The 26,494-nt window shown below is 42.5% G+C and overlaps 1 protein-coding gene across 1 annotated transcript in view; it reads right to left on the bottom strand.

Moving 5' to 3' along the window:
• Nucleotides 1-475: 475 nt before the first annotated feature.
• Nucleotides 476-26,494, bottom strand: part of LOC142748353 (LIM homeobox transcription factor 1-alpha-like) — a 46,656-nt gene continuing 20,637 nt past the window's right edge. Inside the window, exons 4-9 of the mRNA XM_075855439.1 lie at nucleotides 19,553-19,785; nucleotides 16,461-16,612; nucleotides 16,092-16,169; nucleotides 12,976-13,093; nucleotides 11,328-11,480; nucleotides 476-930 (exon numbers count right to left, since the gene is read on the bottom strand). Coding sequence (XP_075711554.1) covers nucleotides 779-930; nucleotides 11,328-11,480; nucleotides 12,976-13,093; nucleotides 16,092-16,169; nucleotides 16,461-16,612; nucleotides 19,553-19,785 — 886 coding nt within the window. The 3' untranslated portion in view covers nucleotides 476-778. The remainder of the gene's footprint in view (nucleotides 931-11,327; nucleotides 11,481-12,975; nucleotides 13,094-16,091; nucleotides 16,170-16,460; nucleotides 16,613-19,552; nucleotides 19,786-26,494) is intronic.

Below are 26,494 nucleotides of genomic sequence, written 5' to 3'. Positions count from 1 at the left end.
CAGAGCGAGCCGCTTGCCATGGCAATCAGGTACTTCAGGGGTACCGCCCTGATTATTTTGTTTACAGTCACTTAGGCCTTATTCAGACAGCTGTGTTCGGTCCGTGATATATGGACGTTGTGTCGGCCATATTTCCTGGATCGACCACAGTTCAGGGAGTCGGGCTCCTAGCATCATAGTTATCTATGATGCTAGCAGTCCCTACCTGCCCACGGGAATACTGTCCCATACTGAAAACATGATGACAGTACAGTACAGTATTCCCGCAGAGAAACAGAGATAACTATGATGCTAGGAGTCCCGCTCCCTGAACTGTGGTTAGTCCGGGAAATATGGACAACACATGGTCCGTATATATTACAGACTGAACACGGCTGTCTGAATAAGGCCTTAGGATGAATAAAAGTCCAAACATCCACAGTACTGGCAAACCCTTTAATTTATTAAATCCAATAATCGGCCATATTCAACATGAGATTTTTTTTATTCACTGCCTTACAGATTTACACAAGGACCTTAGAATAACCATAGAATAACCATATAAAACTGTCAGAAGAGGGAACGTGTTCTTTTAAATTGCACAAATAGATAAACATGTAAATGACATATAAATAATAACGAGGACAACCGGCTTTTATAACCTTCTGGATGATTTGGATCTCATATTTCATAAATAGTTCATAGGTGAGATAGTTTTTGTCCTGATATTTTGGTTGTAGATGGGATGATTATCATTCTAGGTGAACTGACCATGACAGTTACATGTCACCTGCGGTGGTCAGGAGGCAAAGTAAGAGTTCTGCATGGAATACAGGCGATCAATGGGTCCAGCTCGCGCTTGAAGGCTGTTTGCTTCGGAGGACGTCAGTAAAGACCCACCAAGATAATTGAGGCTTTCACTGTCCATGTCATGAAAAACGTTATCGGCATCTGTTAGGAAGAAAATCTGTCAGTTTGATCAAAGTGATCCCTATCGTGTGTGTAGTATACAAATGATGGAGAAATAATCCAGCTGATTGTCCAATCAGCTGTCAGGGTTGATGATGTATGGGTAGCATCCCAAAAGTATTCCATCCTTAATTAAAAATTAGGGCCTGTTCACATCACCGTTCGCTTTCCATTACGGGGTCCCGTCGGAGGTTTTCGTCGGATGAACCCCGCAACGGAAAGTGAAAGCACAGCTTTCGTTTCAGTCACCATTGATCTCAATGGTCACGGAAACATCAGTAATGGTTTCCGTTCGTCACCATTCTGGCAGGTTTCCGGTTTTCTAATGGAATCAATAGCGCAGTTGACTCCGCTATTGATTCCGTCGGAAAACCAGAAACCTGCCGGAATGGTGACGGACGGAAACCATTAGCGATGTTTCCGTCACCATTGAGATCAATGGTGACTGAAACGGAAGCTATGCTTTCACTTTCACTTTCCGTTGCGGGGTTCACCCAACGGAAACCTCAGACGGAACCCCGGAACGGAAATGAACGGTGATGTGAACAGGCCCTTCATGTTCTACATTAGCTCCCAAAGGGGGTGTCTGGTTTAGAAAACCCATTTACATATACCCTATCAGGAAATTCTTTCTAAATGGGGAGGGGATCACCATGTCCAGGACCTTCATCTATTAGCCAGTGGAGAATGGATACAAAGATGGTCTCTCATTCAGTAGGATTTCAAAGAGAACTGTGTAATAAGGCCTCATGCCCACTTCAGTTTTTTCCTTCAGGGTGCTATCCGTTTTTTTCACGGATAGCACCCTGACCCATTAATTTCAATGGGCCCATGCACGCTTCCGTTATTTGCACTGATCCGTTGTTCTCTTCTGTCAAAAGTAGAGCATGTCCTACTTTTGTCAGTGATTCCGTGACCGTGGGGCCCATAGAAGTCAATGGGTCAGTGAAAAAAAACGGACGACACACGGAAGGCTTCCGTGTGCCATCCGTTTTTGACTGATCCGTTGCCCTAGCAATGGCAGGGCATGCCAAAGTTCACAGACTGGGACATGTGTCAAGTTCAAATGAAGTTCAATACCTTCCGTTTTTTTAACAGAAACACGGAAGCAAAACGGAAGCACAACGTCCGTTTGAAACGGAAACACAGAACGGACACGGAGTACACACGGAAACCACACGGAAACCATAACAGACACACGGATCCATGAGAAACGGCCGTGAAAACGGTGATGGAAGTGTGCATGAGGCCTAAAGCTTATTTTCTTTGTGGTGGCACTTCATTCCAGATGCTCCAAAATATTAACAGCTGATCGCTGTGGGTCCCAAACTCGAGCCATCCTGTGATCAGCTTTTTGTCAGGGGACCCTACTAACAAGAATGATTGTCCAATGTGGACAACCCCTTTAAGTTGTTTTATATGTAGAAGTAGCAGTGTTGCTGTGTGTGAAGTTTGACACATCAGAGATGACCTTATAATCACTACAACTAAGGGTGGTCTTGAATGACATCACATACGAATTACAGTCTCATTCAAGTATCACAAAGCACCATCAACATTTAGTTTGATGCAGTGATCTCCACGCGAGAAGCCAAAAGGGCACTCAGTTTGGGCTCTATTAATTCTAGGAGTAAGTGGGGGCTCCAAGGTGAACATTTTCTGATATGTCTCTATGATGTGTAAAAAATTTGGCATAACCAGAAGTATACTTTAAAAAGAACCCGTCAGCTCTCCTAACATGTCTATTGTAGGAAAATACTTGTATTCCCCATGAAATAACACCTTTTCTTTGAACTTTGCATTGTGCTATTCCTCCTGAATAATTTGGCAACTAGTTGTTACCGTTCCCCGTTTAAAAGGGGCATGTACCTACACAGTCTAGCACTGTCAGCATTGATTGGATATTTTTAGACTGTGTAGGGACACGCCCCCAACTGGTCAATTCATTTATACATTTCTAGGAGGAATAACAGAGGAATGGCACAATGCAGAGTTCTAAGAAAAGATGTTCCAGAGTTGTTATATGAAAGGGAATGCAAGTAGTTACTAAAACAGATTTCTGTGTATATAAAACGAGCAGAATGATAAACTTTCATACATGGGAGATTGTACACATTTATGAATGCATGAACTTTTAACCTCTTAAAGGCTTTAAATGTTTGACCTTCGATGTCCGCGGGACTGACGGATTCAGTGAATAGCGCTAGGTACAGCTGCTCTGTATAGAGAATACAGAGCAGCTGTATCTTAACCCCTTAGTGACCAGCCTATTTTAAGCCTTAATGACCAAGCTATTTTTTTAAGTTTTCCCCTCATACAAAGAGTTATGACTTTTTTTATTTTTGCCTAGACATAGCTGTATAAGGTCTTGTTTTTTGCGGGACAAGTTGTATTTGTTAATAGCACAATTTTGGGGTACATATAATTTATTGATTAACTTTTTAAACTTTTTTTGGGGGGGAATGGAGAAAAACCCCAATTTCGCACACTTTTTTGCTTCCTAAATTTACGCAGTTTACCGACGGGTATAAATAACACAATAACTTTATTCAGTGGGCTGTTATGATTGCAACGATACCAAATTTATATAGTTTTCTTATATTTTACTACTTTTGCACAGTAAAAACCCATTTTTTCAAAATTACTTGTTTTTGTGTCTCCATATTTGAAGAGCCATAACGTTTTTATTTTTTCACGGATACAGTTGTATAAGGGCCGACTTGTCATTTTTATTGGTACCATTTTGGAGTACATGCGACTTTTTGATCACTTTTTAGCACATTTTTTTAAGGCATGATGCACATAAAACAGCAATTCTTGCATTTTTTGATTTTATTTTTTACGGCATTAGTTGAGCGGGTTAAATAATGTAATAGCTTTATATTTAGCGTTGTTACAATGTGGCGATACAAATATGTCTAACTTTTTTTTCATAATAAAGCATTTTGTAAGGGGAAAAAGTGTGTTTTTTAAATTTTTTTTACTTTGGATTTATCTTTATTTATTATAAACTTTTATTAAACTTTTTTTCAACTTTTTTGTTAGTCCCACTAGGGGACTTCACTATGCGATCACCTGATCGCTGTTATAATACACTGCAATACTTCTGAGTAAAACGAACAGGCATCTGCTAGGCCATGCCTCTGGCGGCATGTCCTTTCTTGCTGCGGTTTTCGCCTCAATGGGAAGCAGAAAAAACCTGCACCGCTCGTTTCTGAGCGTTTTTCATGAAGTTTTTTGCCTGCAGTCCTTTCATTAGCTTCAAAAGCCATGGGCAAAAAATGCAGCGAAAAAAGCAGTGGGAAAAAAGTGCAGGCACTTCAAAATCTGCCTCAAAATTTTGGGAAGAAGTATGCTGTAATGCCTTTCTACAGTTTACACAGCCATCTGACTACAACTGTAAGTACGGGGAAGATTTGTCTAATTTTTCTATATACAATTTAGTTGTTTTTCTTTTTTTGCTTTGTTTTCAGATGTCTCATTCGGATTGCGGTCTTAGGAAGTTCTCCTCCAAGTGAAGGCACCTAGCCTGCAAGGAATGTGAGATTCCCTTACCTGACGGCTATGATTATCCATATTGGCTCGATTGTGCCCCTAAAGCCCCCTCTGTCTAGTCCTTCTACAAAATAAGTAGTAGTCTTGGTTAAGGACTTTATGAGCTCCTTTCTATATGAGATGAGAGATTAATTAAAATTCTCTCTTAAATGCAACGCCAGAAGTCCTACAAAAAGCTCTGCTTCAGCTAGTTTCATCTCGATCAGGGATCTCAGAATCATTCATGATGTTCATTCCTTCTTTTCTAAAGATGAAGATAGTCGTACATTGAGCCTTCTAGATTTTGAGAAAATGTCTAAGCTCATTCGGCCAATCTGGTGAGTAGGCCAGGAGACCGCCCGGATGGATAATACCAATTCCGCCTAGGGCTTTCAAAGTGGACGTCTCCCTCTCAGCAAATTGTTCTTGGAGAATAAGCCACCAAGACCTAGTTGAAATTAATGTTTCCTCTTGAATAAGAACAAGAGCTAGAATGGCTCATGCCCCCCAAAGTGGATGATAGCCAAACTGTCCAAAATAACCATTGTGCTTTCTGAGAATGGTTCCCACTTAAAAGATCTTATGGAAAGTAGAGCCAACATACGAAAGATGACAATGGCTCGGGGCGTTCGAGAGATGACATTCTCACATCCTTTAAGTAAGTTAACCTTGCGATGGACGTCCTGTTTGACTCATCTGTTACCCAGTCCTAGCTAACAGCTAAAAGTATGGCCCTTTCTACAGCTGGCAAAAGGGCCATTTGAATTAAGCCCTGGCAAGCTGATATCAAGTCAAAGAACAGCCTTTGTAACCTTGAGTATAAACCTGGAAGGTTATTTAGACTAGAGCTAGATGAGCTAATGGAACACTTGTCAGACAGGAAGGGCAAGTCTTTACCTCAAACTTGCAGAGGAAGGGGTGTAGCTCTTTTCATAGGCGCTCACCAGCTGGGTCATCCTCTCGCCAGTCCTGAGGAGAGTTTCCTCAGCAGTTCCAGAGAGTTACCAGAAGAGTTTGTGATTCTAACCGGGGGAAAAGACCAGATATCTGACGCCACAAGTATTCCTGTTGGAGGAAGCTTACTTCATTTTCTCCCCGCTTGGGAACATTTTGGACGTGTTGGTGTTAAACATAATGAGAGAGGGTTACTCTATACTGTTTACACGTCTTCCTTTAGGTCACTATGTGGTAACCAGAAAGTTACCCACAAACAATCAGTCCATTCTGTCCTCCATTATCCAGCTGGTACAAAAGAAAGTGCTGGTAGAGGTTTCCCCTCAAGACAGGTTTTGGACTATATTCAAAAGTATTTAGAGTCCCAAAACTCCCTGGGGACGGGCGCATGATTATAGATCTGTGGTATTTAAACAATTCCCTGGTAAAAAAGCATTTCAGAATGTAGTCCATCCTTTCCGCTCTTTCCCTATTGCTGGTAGGGGATGTGATGATCTCATTAAACCTCAAAGACACTTACTTTCATGTACCCGTCATTAGAAATACCTGTGAGTGGCCGTGTTTGCTCAGGTAGCAGTAAGAAATTACCAGTTCACCGCTCTTCCTTTTGGCATCTCATCAGCCCCCTATCGTGTTCACAAAATTAGTTACATCTGTGACGGCAGCCGTAAGATTAAGAGGGTTCACTATAGTCACATATTTGGATGACTGGCTTCTCTTAGCCAGGTCAAAATATATCCTTTAGAGTAATATACATCTGACTCTGATCCTTTTGAGGGATCTCGAAGGATAATAAACTGGGAGAAGTCCAGAACAGCTTCGTCCACAAACATTCAATTTATCTGCTCTATAATAGACTCAGAGGACTCGATTATTTCTCTTCCTATCACTTATATTCAGATGATCCTACAAGGGGTTACCTACCTCCATTCACCCAGAGAGGTGTCTCTGAAGTCAGTATGTAGGATTCTAGGATTAATGAGTGCCTCCATAGAGGTGTTTCCTTGATCTTGCCCCCATATGAGCCCTCTACAGTGGGAATTTCTGACTCTATGGGTAAGAACTGCCATGGGGCTAGACAAAACTTGTCACCTCACCGTCAGACTCTTCATGCCATAACCTTGTGTAAAGAGCCACCCAACGGGAGATACTTTGCCTGATACCCTGGAGGTACGTAATCACAGATGCTTGCCAGCTAGGCTGGGGAGCCCATCTGGACACTGGTGCAAGGTTCCAAGTCTCTCCTGAAGGGTTTAAAGCCATCGAATCTCATGGAGTTCAGAGCAGTCAGGTTGGCTCTTCTTCATTTTCTCCCTCAGAATTCTATAAGGATTCTCACAGGCAACAACACAGCGGTATACAAATAGGCAGACGGCACAAGATATTTCCCCTTAACGGAAGAGGCTGAGTTGATTCTTCATTTGGTGGAATGTCCCCTCAAGAACCTGACTGTAATCTACATGCCAAGAAACCTCAATGTCCTGGCTGACAGTTTAATCACAGGCTAAAAAGTTCCAGGCGAATGGCCTCAGAATTCTGAGATTTTTCAGTAGATAACATTGAAGTGGGGAGTAGCTGTAGTGGATCTCATGGAAACTTGTGAGGATGCCAAACTCCCAAACTTCTGTTTCCTCTACAGGGAGGATAGTCCTTTAGCAGTCAATGCCATGTCAATTCTATGGGACTTCCCCCTGTCATCCATATTTCCACCAGTAGCGATGATCCAGAGAGTGTTGTCCAAAGCACAACAGGATTAGGCCTCTCTTATTGCCAGAGTCCCTTTCTGGCCCAAGAGAGTTTGGTTCTCTCAGATGATGCCCATGAGCCAGGACCAGCTTTGGGTACGCCCCCTCAGGCACGAACTGGTGTCTCAGGGCAGACAGAAGGGTCACAGTCTCCACAGCATGAGATTGACAGCATGGAGGTTGACAGGTCCCTTTTGAGATCCCAGGAATTATCTGAGGCTCTTATAAACACATTGAGACAGTCCAGAGGATCTGCTACCAATAGGATCTATTCTAGGATTAGATCTATTTTCCTAAATTGATCTACAGCTCAAAGTTTACCCCCCAATTCTCCTTCTGCTGCTTCAGTCTTAGAATTCCTTCAGCTTGGATTTGAAAAGGGTTTGAGTCCATAAACCCTTAAAGTTCCAGGTTGCCGCATTGTCTACCTTCTTTGGGATTTGGGTATGCCCAGGTCCACCTTCTTAAAAGGTTTACAAAGCAGTCTCAAAGCTTAGACCTCGAGTTCTATGACCAGTTTCAGACTTTCCTTTGGTCCTTAAGAAGTTAAGTGAGCTCCTGATTGAGCCTTTGGAGGACTGTTCTGTTGCCCATCTCTCGCAAGGTATTCTTCCTCCTAGCAGTTACATCTGCAAAAAGAATGAGCGAGCTTCAAGACATTGGCTCTTCAGATCCATAAGTTGTATTTCTACATGATAAACTCTTGCTAAGATTCCTTCCATCCTTTAGGCTCAAAGTTCCTTCTTTTGCTAACATCAATCAGGTGGTCTCTCTTCCAGTCCTATCTTAGGACAGTTCTGATTATGAAAAGATCTACTGGGGATCCGAATTTACCTGGACAGAACAGCCTCAATTAGGAAAGACTCCAACAAGGGCTGCAAGGCCGCCAAGACATTGTATCGAGGAGAGGGGATAACGCCAATGAGCTTTTGACAGCAGCGACCAGCGAGGGGTGAGTAGTGTTCAATAGGTGAAATGCTGGTGACCGGTTCACTGTAAAGTCTACTCAGCAGAAGGGTTGGATTTGACATGCTACATCCTCATCATTGTGCTGCTGTAAGAGACGTAAGGGAAGCCTTCGATTTAGAATGTAAGTCTGTTTTATTTATTTGTCCCGTAAACAGCACAAGGCTTCCTACCTATTCCTTAGACTGTCTTTGAATAAAATATAATACACAAGTTTAGGGGTCCATTTTTATAGGTTATCTCCTATTAACCACTTCCCGCCGCAGCCCTTTTTCAGATTTTCATTTTCGTTTTTTCCTCCCCTCCTTCCAAAAGCCATAACGTCTTTATTTTTCCCTCGATATAGTACTATGAGGGCTTGATTTTTGCGGGACGAGTTGTAGTTTTTCTTAGCACCATATATTTTGCCATATAATGTACTAGGAAACAGGAAAAAAATTATTTGTGGGGTAGAAAATGAAAAAAACAGCGATTCCTCCATGGTTTCTTGCGCGCCGTTTTTACGGAATTCACTGTGCAATTAAAACAACATGTTAACTTTATTCTGTGGGTCAATACGATTACGGCGATACCAAATATATATAGTTTTTTCTATATTTTACTATTTTTACAAGTAAATACCTAAGTGTAAAAAAGAAAATTTATTTTGTGTCGCCAAATTCCGAGAGCCGTAACTTTTTTTTTTTTTTCTGTGGATTAAGTGGTATGAGGGCTGATTTTTTGCGGAATAAGCTGTAGCTTTTAATAATACCATTTTGATCACTTTTTATTAAATTTTTTGTGGGCGATTAGGTGACCAAAAATAGAGATATTGGCGTTTAGATTTTTTTTTTTTACGGCGTTCACGGTGCGGGTTAAATAATGATATATTGTAACAGTTCAGACTTTTACGGACGCGGCGATACCAATTATGTTTATTTTTATTTTTTATATTTATTTAACTAATTTTTCCTTTTTTATTAGTCCCCCTAGGGGACTTCAACCAATGATCGTTAGATCGCTTGCACGATATACTGCAATACTAATGTATTGCAGTATATCGCGATTCTGACAGGCAACTATTAAGTCCATGCCGCTCGTTACTCTGAAGTGTCGGCTGTAACAAACAGCCGACACCGGCATCGTATGGAGCGGGTTCACTCCGTGTGCCCGTTCCATACTTCCCCTACCCGACTTTGGCGTATGGATACGTCAAATGTCGGGAAGCGGTTAAAAGTTCCTTCTGTCCTATCAGCCCGCAGAGTGGAGGAATCCCCATCATTGTGCTGCTGCCGAGACTAAGGGAAAACAGATGAACATTCTAAATCGAAGGCTTCGACCATTTTCTTTATTATGTAAAAGCAGTAAAACATAAAAAAGCACCCGCAGAATATAGATAACATCTAATTTTTTCTGCACAGTGAACGCCATAAAGTAAAAACGTAAAAAAACTATGCCGGAATTGCTATATTTTTTCCATTCCACCTAACAAAACAATATTTTTCAGTACATTATATGGTACATTAAACGGTGCCATTAAAAATACAACCCGCCCCGCAAAGAACAAGCACTTAAGTGGCTATGTCAACTAAAAAATAAAAAGTTATGGCTCTTAGAAGATGGGTAGGGAAAATTAAGATGAAAGAATAAAAATAAAAACTGGCTGCAGCATCAAGGGGTTAAACTTTCCTTAACTTTTATTTTGTCCCACTAAGGGACTTGAAGCTGCTATTGTTTGATCGCTTGTATTATTCTTTGGAATATATAGTATTCCAAAGCATTATTACTTGCCAGAGTATTACTGACAGGCAATCAGAGACATGGCCTAATTGGCATATACACTATATGGACAAAAGTATTGGGACACCTATACATTACACCTATAGCAGCTTTTATGACATCCCATTATAAATCCATAGACATTAATATGGAGTTGTTCCGCCCTTTGCAGTAAAACAGCTTCCACTCTTCAGTGAAGACTTTCTACAAGATTTTGGAGTGTCTGTGGGAATTTTTGCTCATTTATCCAGATGAAAATTTGTGAGGTCAGACACTGGTGTTGGAGGAGAAGGTCTGGATCACAATCTCCGTTCTACTTCATCCCAAGGGTGTTGTATGGGGTTGCGTAATAAAAACAAAGGGTCACAAGGCTCGCCAATAGGATTATACGTGATAAACAGGAGTATAAAGTAATAGCTATGGTAGACCTAGGGGCCTTTGTTAGGTGTCGCGGGGGCCGATGGGCAGACAAAAGAAGTTCCATCCCTGTTAAGGTCTTTATATGCTGTGGTCGCTAATGACCGCGGTATTTAAGGAGTTAACAGCCAGTATCAGTTTCTTTGATCCCGGCCATTACAGCAGGAACTGTGACCTTGAGATCACCATGACTTACATGTATGTTCCGGAGGATAAGGCCCTGTTCACACTGCGTGTATTTGATGCACTTTATGGCCCGAAAAACGCACCAAAAACGCATGATTTTAGCTTTCCATTGACATCAATGGGAAAGCGTGTTGTTAGTGCATACAACACGTTTTTTTAGGTGTGCATGTTTAAAAAACCCATCGCATAAAAGAAGACACGTCAGGTCAATTCTTTGACATGTAAAATGCCCTGAAAACGCGCTTACTTCCCATAGTCAATATGGGAGTCCTAATTACACACAAAAAAACATGCAGAAATCATGCACGAAACGCGTCAAAAAACACGATGGAAATGCATAAAAAATGGCTGTAATAAAACTTGGCTGCTTTCCTCAAAAAACTGCCACACCTGTCTACAGGTTGTGTGTAGTATTTCAGCTCAGCTATATTCACTTAAAAGACGTAAAATGCGACTGTTTAAAAGTCACATCGGAAATTGAGCTAAATTAATTACATTTTATTGTGATTTTTCTCTTCATTCATCAAATTTGACTAGAAAAGTGGATTTGGAGACATAATTTAGGAGAAATTCATTCATTAAAATACGGGAAATGGTGCAAATTTATGATGTAAATGGAGAAAGATTTATTTCTGCCTGTCTGAGAGGTCTAAATGTGCCAAATTTATTAAGAGGTGTGCGTAATTCTTGCCGACTTCTCTCTCCACTTTGAGTAGCTCAAAATATGGGACTCTCAGTGAATGTTGCATATAAAAATAACTTTATATACAATGTGACAAATTTTCTACTACATTCAAAAGCATCTGAAGCAATAGTTACCATATGGATGTAAATGGTCACCAGGCAATTGTGGAGGAGTAAGACTCTGCCGGTAGAGATCGGTGTTGTAGACGCGCTGATCCAATGGGAGGAGCGGCTGATGTTGTATCCTGGAATAGGGCACCATAACACCTTCTATGCCACTGCTGCCATCTAAAGGATTCAACACAATACAAAATGAAAGTTGGAATCTGGTTGGTATGGGCAACACCCCCTGTCCTTTGATACATGATCCTTTATAAGGGCCTCACTTGAGATCGCACATGTTGTTCACCTGGCATAGTAGATCTATGGGGACCAACCCTTACATGCTGGATATGCTAACATATTCATGGGATATGCCATAAATGTCTGATAGATGCGGGTCCCAGCTCTGAGCCCCTTACCTAACTCCAAAGTGGGGGTCTCTCTATTGGTTCCTATAGGAGTTACGAAAACAACCTATCCCGTGGATATGCCATCAATTTCTTAGATGGGATTACCCTTTAAGGAGGGATATGCTCTGACCAGTGCCTGGCACTGAATGCTGTCACCAGTTTAATACTTCTCTATCTCCTACCTAATCTAATAAACGCTTTTTTGTAGCGAACTACTGTTTTTTAAAAAACAACTTTTATTATTGACAAATTTCTGATCAATTTTTGATTTATGCAAATTCATGACCAGACATCTCCTCCAGCCGTGCCAGGACTCCTGCTGAGAAGGGTAATCGTCCTGGCACGGCTGGAGGCGATGTCTGATCATTCTTCTGCCGCTCCGGTGAGGGAACTGCGGGAGTAAGTGACGTCACAGTGTGATCTCGCGAGATCACGCTGTGCTGTGAATAAAGCTGGGCATGAATGAAGAGAAAGTGTATGACGCTGATTGGTCAGCGTCATACACTTTTCTTTACAACGACCACATGGTGAAACGGGAAACAGAACTTTGTAAATAATAAATAATAAACATTTAAATAAATAATATATAAATAATAAATAATAAACATTTTAAAAAAAATAATACAACAACACAGTAGTTATCAGCATCAAAACGTTTATTAGATTAAGTAGAAGATAGGGAAGTATTAAACTGGTGACAGAGCCGCTCTCTTTACACGTCCCCATAAAATTATTCAGAAACAACTCTACATTGTGCTGTTCCTCTGTTATTCCTCTTGGAAATGTATGAATTATTTGACAGCTGACCCTTGTTAAAACTTTCAAAAAACTTCTGACATGTCATAGATTGATTGATTGATGGGTGTCTGAGCACTGAGTCTCCTACCGATGGTTAAAACAAAGTGCCAGAAGTGCTCAGGGGGGAGCGTTGAGCCGCTTTGTTTCTGATCGGCTTTTCTCGGAAAGCCGAGCAATTGATGTACGGGCTCATAGACTGTCTATTGAGTCAGCACACCAATTGCTCGCCTTTCTGAGAAAAGCTGTTCAGAAACTAAGCAGCTCAGCGCCCACCAGTGCGCTTCTGCCTCTTCGTTTTAGTGATCGTTGGGGATCTCAGTGCTCAGACCCCCACCAATTAATCTATGACATGTCAGAAGTTTTTTGAAGGTTTAATTTCCTTTTAATGGGGTGTGTAACCACATAGTCTGGCACCGTTCAGTCAGCGCTGACTGTGTAGGGACTTAATATGTGATCATCAGTAGTCCACTCACCTTCACTGTCATCATTACTCTGTCTACTACTTCCACGGTTCCCACAGACAGAGCCAAGACGCTGTGTTGCCAACTGCTCGTGGTCTTGCTGCTGTTGCCTCCGGGCTATTTTCTTCATCTAGATAATATAGGACTGTTAGGATTGCTAGGAGAAGAAGCTATGGACTATTAGGGTATGACTGTACCGGTTTTGCTGCAACAGGAAACCACTGCACTTTCAGAGCTGGAATAGTTCACTAAGGTTTCATGCACTTGTCCTTATTTCAGCCCTCCGAGTAGTACGGAGTCGTAATAAAGTGTTAAATACTTGAGGTTTGCACGATTTTGCAGCAGCTTTCACTTAAAGAGGGTTGTCCCAGTATTATTATTGCACTATTCTGTCATTTACCTTAAGTTACAAATATACTCCAGTTGCGAGATACTCCCTTTACTTCATTATAATGGCTCCCCCTGGTGTTCAGTCTGTATAGAAATGTGCACGTCCTCCTACTGACTTGAATGAGGGAGGACGAACATGCTCAGTTCCAGTCTTCAGCTGCCACCAGCCTATACAAAATGTATTTTCCGCTTGTCAGTAAAGAAGCGTAGAAGTAGCTTTTATTCAGAAACAGCTTGTAGTGTGGATAGGGACTTAAACAGTAAGAAACAAGAGAGCCGCAGTTTGCTTAGATGAGGAGAGACCCTGCACACAGCACCACTTACATACAGTGTGGGGCTCTCCCCTCACTGTGTGTAAACTAGAGGCTCTCCCTCTTCTTTAGTTATATACGGCTGGGCTCTCCCTCTAGAAAAACATGTAATGGGGGGCATTTGTAAAGCTTTTCCTATAGAGGATGCAAAGGCAGTGAACGATCTGCCTATGCGATCTATCACAGGAAGGGGGAGGAGCTGTAGCAGAAAAGACACGCCCCCTGAACCACCAACCTGAAGAAAATCTAGCAGAGCAATTGGAGCAATGAATGGGTATATCTCTTGATCCATGTAAAATACAGGACTAGTTCTCGCTTTGTTGGAAAGAGTTTGCCATGCATATGTATGTTTAACTTGTTTTCCATTAATTCCGGGACAACCCCTTTAACCCCTTAAGGACACGGCCAATTTTGGCCTTGAGGACAGAGCAATTTTTTTTACATTTCCCTCTTTGCATCCTGACGCTCATAACGCTTTTATTTTTTGTACGACGTAGTTGTATGAGACTTTGTTTTTTGCGGGACGAGTTGTACTTTATGTACGTACCATTTTTTGGTACAAATACATTATCGTTTAATTTCTATAAATTTTTAATTAGATTAAAATGCAGAGAAAAAGCAGTTGTGCAGCAGTTTTAATATTATTTTTTTTTTACATACACCGATCATCATAAAGAATGGTATACATTTGTAGTACAGGTTGTTACGGTCGTGGCGATACCAAATATGTCTATATTATTTCATGTTTTGGGACTTATATTTTAAAAAGTTGATTTATTATAAAAAATTCGTATTTCTGTGTATTTTATTAACTTTTTATTTATTTATTTACCATTATTTTTTTTTTACATTCATTTAACTTTTTTTTTTAATCCCATAAAGGGATTTATAATTTTGATTTTGATCTTGTAACTGCAATGTACTGGCATAGATCTATATGGGCATACCTCAGTATGCCCTAACAACAGGAAATATGTTCAGACAGCCCTGGGGTCCTTCACTGGACCCTGGGCTGTCTGGCCATATGAGTTATGGGCTTTGATCACGTCACAGTTATTTACTGTGACGCGATCAATGTGCAGTCCCCTCTCCTTGAACGCCGCGATCAGCTGTCATCGCAGCGTTCAAAGGGTTAACGGCGGAGAGAAGATGTTTCTCTCCTCTCCGCTGTCAGAGCGGGGCCGTGGCTGTGTATTACAGCCGTTGCCCCGCTCTCGATCGCGCGCACAGACGCGTGCAGGGACGGCTGTCACACAGGATGAGTATGCTCGTCCTAATGCGCGAAGTGCTCGCCGCTCAGGACGAGCATACTCGTCCTGTGTCGGCAACCAGTTAAGCAGTTCCAAGAAATATTTCCATAACTGCTTCTATGGAAAATTAACCGACTTGTTACTCCTAGAAGCGCATGAGTATTTCTTACTCATAAAGGTCAATAGGGAAAAACATAGCTAAAACAGTATTACCATGAGGAATAGGCGATGCGTCGGTTTAAAAAAACTCAGCATGCGTCAAAATCTGCATTTTGAAGCTGCATTGTGTGAATGAGATTTAAACCGTACACTATAACATAATATCTGACCATTATGGTAAAATATAACAGTGGCCAAAGCAAAATTAGAACCTGGAATGTATCTTTATAAACACATAAGGTTGATAGTATTGACTTCTCCTTATCGGGTGCCCATACATGTAGCAGTTGTGTGCCGGTAGTGTGCCGCATGACCAAGAACTTGCCACGGTTTGTCATGCAGTTTTTGGCGATGCGTCTTGTACAGGTGAAGCACGTTGAAAACATGGCCAATAACCAAAACACACAATAACACTCAAAAAACACATGTCCAAAAACCACATGGCAAAACCGCAACAAGTACTTTGCCGTGCAGCTCACTACTGGCACATGGCCGTTACATGTACGGGCATCCTATAGTTACTTGTATATGGTTAAGAATGGAAATGAACATGAATAACCGGTTCTCAGTGTCATTCTACCACCTGCAGGTTTGCTATTCCATATACAGCTGTCACATTAAAGGGGTTATGTGGGGACCGAAAAGTATTATCAGTGTAGTCACTGCCGTATGTGAGCACACGCGCTAATATACATTCCGGTACCGCGTCGCGCTGATTGTGAGATTTTAATAGATTTTTATAGCGCTGGCGGGGGACCGGAAGTCTAGTGGCACAGTCTTCCTTGATGACGACACGACTCTTCGTCATGTGACCGGCCCCGCTATGTAATCTATGCGCTACTGCTTGTACATAGAGTACAGCGGGGCCGGTCACATGACGAAGAGTCGCGTCGTCACGAAGGAAGACTTTGCACGTAATCTGTAAAGATTGGCACATTTGGGACTGGTCAAGAAGATTAAGCTGCCATTTCTTCTGGCAGTAGGTGAGGCTCCGTTAATGATATAGAAGAGTTTGTACCTTAGCTCTCTGGTTCTGGAACCAAACCTGAACAACGCGCACGGTCAGACCTGTCTCTGCTGCCAGTGTCTCCCTCACCTGCCGAAGAAAACAAGAAGCAAGCTGGTGTCACGTACAAGGAGGATTAGGACTGTTACCCTGGAGAATACCCTGACTGGTATAGACAGAATAATAAGAGATGCTGGGGGGAGTAGTTCCACAGCAGCTGGATAAGGCGTAATCCACCCATAATGTTCAGTGATTGAACTACAAGTCTCAGCTGTTTCTGTCTAGGAGACTAGCAGGTCACGCAGGGATTCAGCAGAAGGACAGCACGTAGCCCAAATAAATAGACTGCTGTAACTATATGACAGAATTCATGGTCAGTACCTTTCTGCAAGGCTTGGAAGACACCTCAAATGATGCCTTAAATGCTCTGCGCTGCTGTGTGGTGAGAATTGTTCTCGGCCTTTTTGATCGTTTAAGGTCTTTTGCTTCATCGCTTCCTTTAACATGACTTCCATCCTCATCTTCACTTTTGACTGAAAGCAGAAAGTATTTTACTTCATAAAACAAACCATAATATTAATGGGTGATACCAAGTTTTACTTTCTGATCTTTTGTAACTGGACGATTTTCAACAGTGTTCATTAATACTGGGGATTTTTATTTGTACATATCTATCTATCTATCTATCTGTCTGTCTGTCTGTCTGTCTGTCTGTCTGTCTATCTATCTATCTATCTATCTATCTACCTATTATCTATCTATCTATCTATCTATCTATCTATCTATCTATCTATCTATCTATCTATCTATCCAGTGGCGTAACTACCGCGGTAGCAGCAGTAGCGGCTGCTACGGGGCCCGGGGCTTGAGGGGGCCCGTGCCGCCAGCCGACACGCCCACCCAAATGCCCGGTGGCGCCGCTAGCAGCCGTTATGGCTGCTACAGCGGTAGCGCCGCTACTGTGGGGCCCGCGCCGCCGAGCCTTACACAGGCCCTCTCATCATGCCTGTAGGTGTCGCTAGCACCGGAGGGGGCCCCAGTGCTAGCGGCAGCCAAATACATGTGTTAGCACTGAATGGCCGGGCATGTTCCGTGCCTGACCATCCAGTGCCTTACAATGACACTGATTGGCTAGCGGCGCGATGACATCATCGCGCCGCTTCCATGCTTGGAAGGTGCTGATTGGCGGGGCAAGTCATTCTGCCCCGCCAATCAGCGTCATTGGAGGACGCTCGTTCAGCTCCTGCAGACATGCTCAGAAGAGAGCATGTCTGCATCGCCAGTGAACAGCGTGGGAACGGGATCATGTGAGTATGGCAATTTATTTATTTTTTTCTTCAAAAATGTGAATGGCATTATCTATAATGGGGGGGGGGGTCGTCTTTATGTGGGCTATTATATATAGGGGGGTCTATATGTGGGGCAGTAGCTACAGGGGGGTCTATATGTGGGGGTGTGGGCCACTATATACAGGGGGCTCTATATGTGGGCCATTATATACAGGGGGCTCTATATGTGGGCCATTATATACAGGGGGGGTCTATATGTGGGCCACTATATACAGGGGGGGGGGTCTATATGTGGGGCACTAGCTACAGGGGAGGTCTGTATGTGGGGATGTGGGCCACTATCTACAGGGGGGTCTATATGTGGGGCAGTATATGTGAGACACTATACAAGGGTGGGCTATATGTAGAGCACTATCTATAGGGGAGCTATTTTTTAGGGTACTTTCTATAGGGGTGGGCTATGTGGGGGACACTATATACAGGGGTGGGATACCTGTGGGGCACTAGCAACAGGGTGGCTATATGTAGTGCACAGTCTACAGGGGTGGGCTATATGTGGGACACTATATAGAGGGGGAGCTATATGTGAGACACTATCTACAGAGGTGGGCTATACGTGGAGCACTAACTATAGGGGAAGCTATATGTAGGGCAGCATGGTGGCTCAGTGGTTAGCGCTATTGCCTTGCAGCTCTGGAGTCCATATGTGGGCACTATCTACAGGGGGCACGGTGTGTGTGTGTGTGTGTGTGTGTGTGACAGTTATATTTAGATGTGTTGAGAATTTTAACTTTGTTTACAGGTGCAGAAATGTTTTAAAACTGAGAAGCTGAAGACATCTAAACGGAAAACTGCAGAAATGGGTCATGGCCGGGAGAAATCCATCATAGATGTCTGAACCGGAGGGAGAAGAAAAGAACTAGAATCTGAGACGTCACCGGTGAGTCACATAATGTAAATGTTTATTCTGCCTCTAATCAGTATTGTAGTCACTGTATGATCTGCAGCGAGATGATGGTGGTATGATTTTTTTTTGTGAAACCGCATCTCCCAGCATATCCTTAGCATTGTTCCGGCCATGCTGGGAGCTGTAGTTTTACACCGTACAAACCTATACGCAGTGGCGTAACTACCGCTATAGCAGCCGTAGCGACTTCTACGGGGCCTGCAGCATGAGGGGGCCCGTGGCACCCGCCGGCACGGCCCCCTCCCATGGCCGCAGGCTCCGCTAGCAGCCGCTATGGCTGCTACAGCGCGACGCCACTGAAGGGGTTGTTCCTACAAAAGACATGCATCCCCTATCCACAGGATAGGGGATACATGTGGGATCGCTGGGACGCCCAGCGATGAGGAGAACGGGGGACCGAAAGTCCCCCCTAAGTTCTCCATGACAAACCTCGGACTTCCGGGGTCTGTGTCGGCAGCTCCGTAGAAATGAATGGAGCGCCGGTCGCGCTTGTGCGCATGCGTGACCAGCGCTCCTTTCATTTTTATTGAACTGCGCAGACGCCGGAAGTCCGAGGTTAGTCATGGAGAACTTCGGGGGACTTTCGGTCCCCCGTTCTCCTTATCAATGCCAGCGATCGCACATGTATCCCCTATCCTGTGGATAGGGGATGCATGTCTTTTGTAGGACAAACTATAGGCCGTTTTTTTTTTGGGGGGGGGGCTTATATGGTGTTATCTACAGAGGGGGCTGTATGGTGTTATCTACAGGGGGTTTGTATGGCGTTATCTACAGGGGGCTGTGTATGGTGCTATCTATAGGGGGCGCTGTGTGGTGGAATCTATAGGGAGGCACTATCTACAAGGGGGGGGGGGGGTTGTGTGATACCCAGCAGAGGGGGGGCCCCAGTCAAAAGTTTGCTATGGGGCCCAGTCTTTCCTAGTTACGCCCCTGTATCTATCTATCTATCTATCTATCTATCTATCTATCTATCTATCTATCATCTATCTATCTATCTATCTATCTATCTATCTATCTATCTATCTATCTTCTATCTCTCTCATGTCTATATATTTCTTTATTGCATATCTATCTATTTCACATCTATATGTAGAACTATCTCTATTGAACGGTAATAAGGTTTAATTTCTCAGTATACTTGGCATACAGCTCCACTGTGTGTAAGTGACAGGACCATCTTACTGTACTGTTCTGAATGCTGGTGGACTGCCACCTACCGGATCCAGCTGGTGTCAGGCTGAAGGCGCTAAGCATCTCTCTCTCCCTTTCATAGTCGCTGCGACACAGCAGCTGTCCTTCCTTTAACACAAACTCATCTCCTCGCTCCAGTCTTCGCTCACACTCGCAGCAGTAAAAACAGGCCACATGATACACATGGTTGAGAACACGCATGATGAGCTCAGATGGCATGACCGTTTTCAGGCAGCTGTTGCATTTGGTAGCAAAAAGCCTATAAGATATGAAAATTTAGGTGAAGAAAGCAAAATATCTGGAAATTTAGCCAGCCATAGAATTGAGATATTGATATTGTCACATCACTGCTACTATAAGGGGGGTACTATTGTATGGGCACTATTATGTGGCTGCCATACTATGTTGCCAGCAGTCTACTAGATAGCTCAAACTACTGTTTGGCCTCCACAGTTATTTGAGCTCCTCTATAGGGGAAAATTCTATAACATGGCACCTCCATGTTAACAATATGTGACCTTACTGTGGCAACATGAGGACCATGTTGTGTAGTACAATTCAGAGGCAACCTTTCTAAGAAACATCAAGAAGACATGACTAAAAATTGTCCCGCTCAAGGTATTTTTTGACAATGGCTTCGTCCAATCCTGCATGTGAAAAATAAAAAAAAAACACCAATATGCCTAAATACCTACTTGGGTTTGAATAAATAATGTGGGTTTTAGGATAATCCCAAAGCTCATATTTGCCAACTCTCTCGGAATGTCCAGGAACATTCCAAAAAGAGGGGATGATCTGGACTCCCGGAAGAACAGGCAAATCCCCCGGGTGCTCCCTGTCGGGATCGGCGTCAGGTCGTTGTCTATAGCAGTGTAGAGGACTGCATGAATGAGAAGAGGTCAATATCTGCACGTCTAGTCTGGGGTCTCTTTTTATTTAGGGGGTCTGGTCTGGGCTATTGTATCTGTATTTAGGGAGTCTGGGGTCTGTATTTAGCACATCTGGTCTGCTGTCTGTATTTATTTATGGGTTCTCTATTTATTTTGGGTTGTGATGAAGAGTCATATGCAGTTTTGTGATTTAAATACTGTAGTGTGGGGGTGTGTCCTATATAAATGGGCGGGGCATACAGGGGGAAAAATCGATGGGTAATATAGAGATTTACTTCTCAAAATGTGGCATGGTTGTGGCAAAAATTGTGCCAAAAAAGTGGCGTACATGACATGCACCAAATTTATTGTGCCTTTTAGACACTCCTTGCAACTTCCTAAACATTTTTGAAAAGTGTCTAGAAAAAAGGACGTGGCTAAGAAATGCACCAGATTTATTAACGGTGTGCGCCAATTTTTTGTGCAAAATATTAATATAAAGTACGCCAGTCAAGATCGGTGTCAGAAAGAGAAAAATGTCTAACATGGCTAGCAAGATGCGCCAAATTTATGATACAGCCAAAAGTCTTTTGAGATAATCTTTAGCCCCTTAACAAAAAAATATTGGGGATTGTGGAAGGACACAGGGAATTTCGCAATAACCAAAAGTCGAATTTTGGACTCGACTCTTGTGAAGAGTAATTTGAAACCACATTAGTAATTATTTTTTTTTCCATTTTCTAATTTGAAATTACAAAAAAAAAAATTCTTAAGAGGCTAAAGTTTTTTTGTTTTGTTTTTTTTTTTTAACTAAAACAAGTGCCCTATTGTTGATAATAAAGGTAAAGTTGAATGACTGTAATGAAATAACAAATTTTTACTCATTTTCTCTACCCTGATCATTTGTCTAGTATAAAAAAATAATCCATTTTTATATACCCTATTACGGAGTTAATAGAGGGGGATCCTCTGTTCAGGATCCTCATCTCTTGGTCAGAGTGATGATTGGTTATAAAGGATGGTTCTCACTCTGGAGGAGCTGTTCTGGATTACACAGACAACGCATTGATTTGTATGACTGCATACCATAACCCTTAGATAACATAGCTAGGGATATCCTAATAGTAAATTGACACAGGACAACATGAACGTTCCTTTAACGTGGGTTGACTCGGGGTCGGCCACAGCTTTTATTATAAATATAACAAATATAATTTAACATTTTTTAAGGTAAACATCCGTATGCCAGCCTACCAACATAGGTGGGCATGTAGGTAATTCACCTTACCAAACCGCCAGCTGCGACAAAACAACATTTCACCCATGAACAAAACATAAATAAGTAAAACACAAGAAAAGTTCAAAATACCACACAATAAAATTGTAGAAAAACCCCCGCTCTGAAGGCAGTGCCATCTGCCACTTTGAAGTATTGCTAACGGCAAGGCAAACCAGCTACCCTGCACCTACGAATGCCTGTGCTAGTACAAATTGTTTTTTATTTTGTATTTATTTTTTTTTATTTTATTTTTTTATTTTTTAAATGTATTAATTTATTTATTATTTTTTTAATTTTTTTTCTATTTTTATTTTTTATTTTTTATATAACACCGAACATTAATTTTCAAAAGGGGTGGGAGGGAGGGAGATTGCAATGTAACGGCCAAAAGAGGCAGAGACCCGCAAGACAGCTCCTTAAATCCACTAGGAAGGAGGGAGAAAGGAGAAGGACCATAAACCCTCCCCCCGGATGGAGGGGGCTAAGAGCAGCAGCCAGAGGTAAGAAACTTATTAACCCCTACCCTTGCTGGGCATACAACAAATAGCTGAATCCCTAGCTGGGGCCCTATTAGTTTTTCACTCACATTACCTGCAGTCAAAGACCCAGCGGTTAGACACCTATGGGTCTACTAGGACACTGTGTAATGCTTAGTTTCACCTGTGATGGTGCTGCAGGGAAACTGAACACTTACTAGCAGGTTTCCCCACAGGGAGCAGCTGATCGCTGTGGGTATCAAGAAGGGGACACTTCCTTTCCCGAGATTTTTATATTTCTAACGGCACCCGCCAAGGATGTGCCCTGTCCCCAATAATCTTTATCCTCTCTATGGAGCCCCTGGCTCAGCACATCAAAAGACATAGCTTAATTCATGGTGTAAAAATTGGTAACAGGATGCATACTATCTCATTATATGCGGATGATATTATCTTGTCCCTTTCCCAACCTGTTAGTTCACTTGAATCAGTTATGGATGTTATTAAATCCTTTGGTAAACTCTCTTATTATAAGCTGAACACCCAGAAATCCCAGATGTTACCCCTACATTTAGACCCCGATATACTGTACTTTCTGAAAACTAAATATCCATTTGATTGGAGAGTAGATGGTATTCAATACTTAGGCATTACCATATCACCCTCCTTCCGTGAACTATACAAAGTTAATTACGAACCTCTACTTCAAGCTATCCAGGTAGAATCGGATAGACTCCTCCAACATGACACGTTGTGGATAGGATGAATAGCGGCATACAAAATGCTTCTTTTACCCAGACTATTGTACCTATTCCGCACTCTCCCAATCAGTCTGCCCTCCAAGTTCTTCGTAGCAGCGCAAAAAACCCTATCCCGCTTTGTTTGGTCGGGGTGTAAACCCAGAGTGTCCCGACATATCCGGTCTCGTGACAAAACGTGGTCGGAGTGTCCCAAACATACACAGCTACTATATTGCCACCCTAGTGGCACAAATTACAGATTGGTGGCATGATGACCAAGATATTCATTGGCTCCAAATTGAATCCTCATATATATCTCCGTTAAGCTTAAAGACCGCCTTGTTTTTGACCTTCTGGGACATTCCGTCGATTTACTCACTATCCCCTCTAACTCAGGCGACATTACAATGTTGGTCTTTTTTGCAACACGCATCTACTGAACGACTCCCACTACTAAAGTCATACATCCCCATTGATATTTTCTCAATGATTGTTCCAAATCTATTACTGTCTTCATGGTCTCTGAAAGGTATTACTAATTCGTCTCATCTGTTTGAAGATAATTGCTTGGTGCGCTTCGAACACCTCACATCTCAATATTCCATTCCTACTTCAGATTTCTTTAAATACCTCCAGATTAGAAATTGTGTCAAGATTTATAATAATTTTGACACGGTGTGTCTTTTTAAAATGTTTGGGTATCTTTCTAAACGTAGCAAGGGTCTGAGACCTGTGTATAACCTACTACACCCACACTCATTCTTCTCTAAAACACATCCCATGCGGACCTGGGAGAGGGACTTGAACTGCTCTTTTTCTGAAGAGGCCTGGGTATCTGCGTTTAAATTAATCCACAAAGCCTTACCCAACATGTAGAAGCTTCTATAAAAACCTCGCTGAGGTGGTATTACACCCCAGATAGATTACACAAAATGTTCCCTGAATCATCTCCTCTATGTTGGAGAAGCTGTGGCCACACTGGCACTCTTTATCATACGCTATGGGCATGTCCTACACTTACCCCGTACTGGTCTCAGGTTTTTGCCCTTGTGTCCACAGTCTCCAAATGTCATATTACACAGTCCCCTCAGTTAGCCCTCCTGTCTCTAGATATGGACTTAATTCCTTTACCTTTAAGATGTTTGATTTGCAAAATCTTGGTCATGGCAAAACTAGTGGTGACCCGCCATTGGAAGGAGATCGCCGCTCCGCTCTTAGGAGAACTGATTACACTAATCAATACGACCTATGCCTATGAAAAAATCGTATCCTTGGGTAACTCCTCGTTTCACAAATTCTCACTAATATGGAATCCATGGTCATCCAGTGTATATTATAACATGTAAAATGATTGTTCATGCGGTCATAATATCATCTTGTCTCCCCAACATGGGGCACGACGATCTGTTCAGGTGATATGTGTGGCTTATATGTTCTTTGTTTGTCGGTTTATTTCTGTTCTCTTTTACTTTGTTATGATATAATGACGTCTCTCCAACCACGACTGTACTAACTCGTGCTTTATATGTAGAGATGATTTATTGTACTGCTGATATTGCAATGTTGAATGCAATACTGTTGTTCTATTTTCTTGCAAAAACTAATAAAAATTATTGAAACGAAGAAGGGGACACTTTGTAGTTAACAAACTGTCAAGTAGGGATTGTTCTTACAAGAGGAAGGAAGTCCAGACAAATCTCTGCCTCATGTCATTACTTGACCTCTCATATCTCCAGTATAGATTCCAATATTTGAAACCCTATTTTCGGGACAGCTTGTGCCATTGGGATAAATTGAATACAGTTTTTATCTGGTGTGGGATGATTGTGTGATGCCTCCTGTTCGTCGACGTGCCAGTCATCGCCACTTGTCGCAGACTAAGAGGAACAGAATACTTGAACTGAGAGAACTTGGTTTATAACCCTAGTAGATCATTACGCGCCTAGGCCGAGATGTCAGCACTGTTCAACGTTGCGTGTCCCGGAGGTTGGGAGAACAACAACAAACGGGAATGACAGCAAGAGGTGCGCAGAGGCGTGAACCTCTTCACGGACGTATCATCTGATTGGAAGAATAGCGTGTACTGCAAGTGAAATTGGACGTCATATCCCAAGCCTAGGGCGGCAACCGGTGCTGACGCAAACAATCAGAAGGCTTTTGCACAACATAGGGCTAAGAGCCAGACGTCCAGCTAAGGTGTTCCATTGACCACACGCCCCCGCTCTCAAAGGCTATCATGGTGCACTGCAAGACAGCAATGGAGGCTGGAGTGGAGGTCTATCCTCTTCAGCGATGAGTCCCACTATGGTCTCGGACACAATGATAGCCAATGATTGGTCTGGGGACCACGTGAGCAACACCATGAAGAGGCCTTCACAAGGGAATGTCACATCGGTCCTACTCCCAGGATTATGGTGTGGGGTGGCATAATGTACGTTAGTCGGACCCCTCTAATCTTCATTTCAAGTACACTAACAGCTCAGCATTACATTGATTTTGTCATGGAACCAGTCATACGCCCATTTCTCCAAAGTGTCCCAGAAGCCGATTTCAACAGGACAACTGCTGTGAGCAGCCTGCATGACCTAAACATGCTACTATGTCCTGCAGCGTCTCTGGACTTGTCTCCTATAGAGCACATCAGGAACGTCATTGGTCGGCAATTGCAAAGGGAGCTGCTGGCCGCCAATCTTGATGATTTGCGTGCCTAAGGGCATTCAACATGGAATAACATTCCTCGGACAACCATTAATAACCTCATTATAGCATGCCAAGGTGTGTAAGTGCGCGTATTTCTGCAAGTGGCGCTCATACTCGATACTGAATAAATCAAGATGTTTGGAATATTTTTTTCCATTTTCTTATCGTTTGCATACCATTAACCTGTTTATCGATCCTCTAATTTCCACAATTCCAAAGCTTTTCCTTCCTGGCGTTGCAATATCAATGTTGGTGAGTGTATATTAAACCAAACAAGGACTTATTTGTATATTTATAATTTCTGCTGTATTAAAGGGGTTGTCTGTGATGAGCTCAGGTTTTCTGTCCACCAGGTCTATAGTTAGGGGTGTCTTTGCACAAAGTCAGATGCCGTATTTGTCCTTTGCACATGCTCAGTAGAATAAAACTGTATACTCCCTCCCAGGGTAATGCTATTAACTAAATTATAACTTATAGTCAAGTCCATCTTTGGTTTAACACTTGGCACAATATCACGGGGTCTTCTAGGACTTGTCCAGCAGTAAAGTGGTTAAAAGAAGGAAAGGTAGCGTGAGATATCCGTGCTCCCCAGCAGTAATTAGACAGCACAGGCAGCTCCCAGCTAATAAACACCATGTCAGCCTACATTACGCCATGAGGCCTCTGGATCGTTGCTAGCGTCAGGAGCGCCTGAATAGCCTCTCTTTTTTAATATAGCTGGAATCCAGTTAAGGCGATGTAATAATGTCTGGATTACCGGAGCCAGCACATAATAAATCTCTGCTGTGTAACCCTGTATCAACAGGAGGACACAATGAAATTATTCCAGGATTATCACTAACAGGGACCTGACAGCAATATCTTTAGTGTGTGTCTATCTATCTATCTATCTATCTATCTATCT

This window comes from Rhinoderma darwinii, chromosome 3 (assembly GCF_050947455.1).
Source record: "Rhinoderma darwinii isolate aRhiDar2 chromosome 3, aRhiDar2.hap1, whole genome shotgun sequence".
NCBI classification, from domain to species: Eukaryota; Metazoa; Chordata; class Amphibia; order Anura; family Rhinodermatidae; genus Rhinoderma; species Rhinoderma darwinii.
Note: the sequence above shows the minus strand (reverse complement) of the source record. Positions and strands in the feature narration are given on the sequence as shown.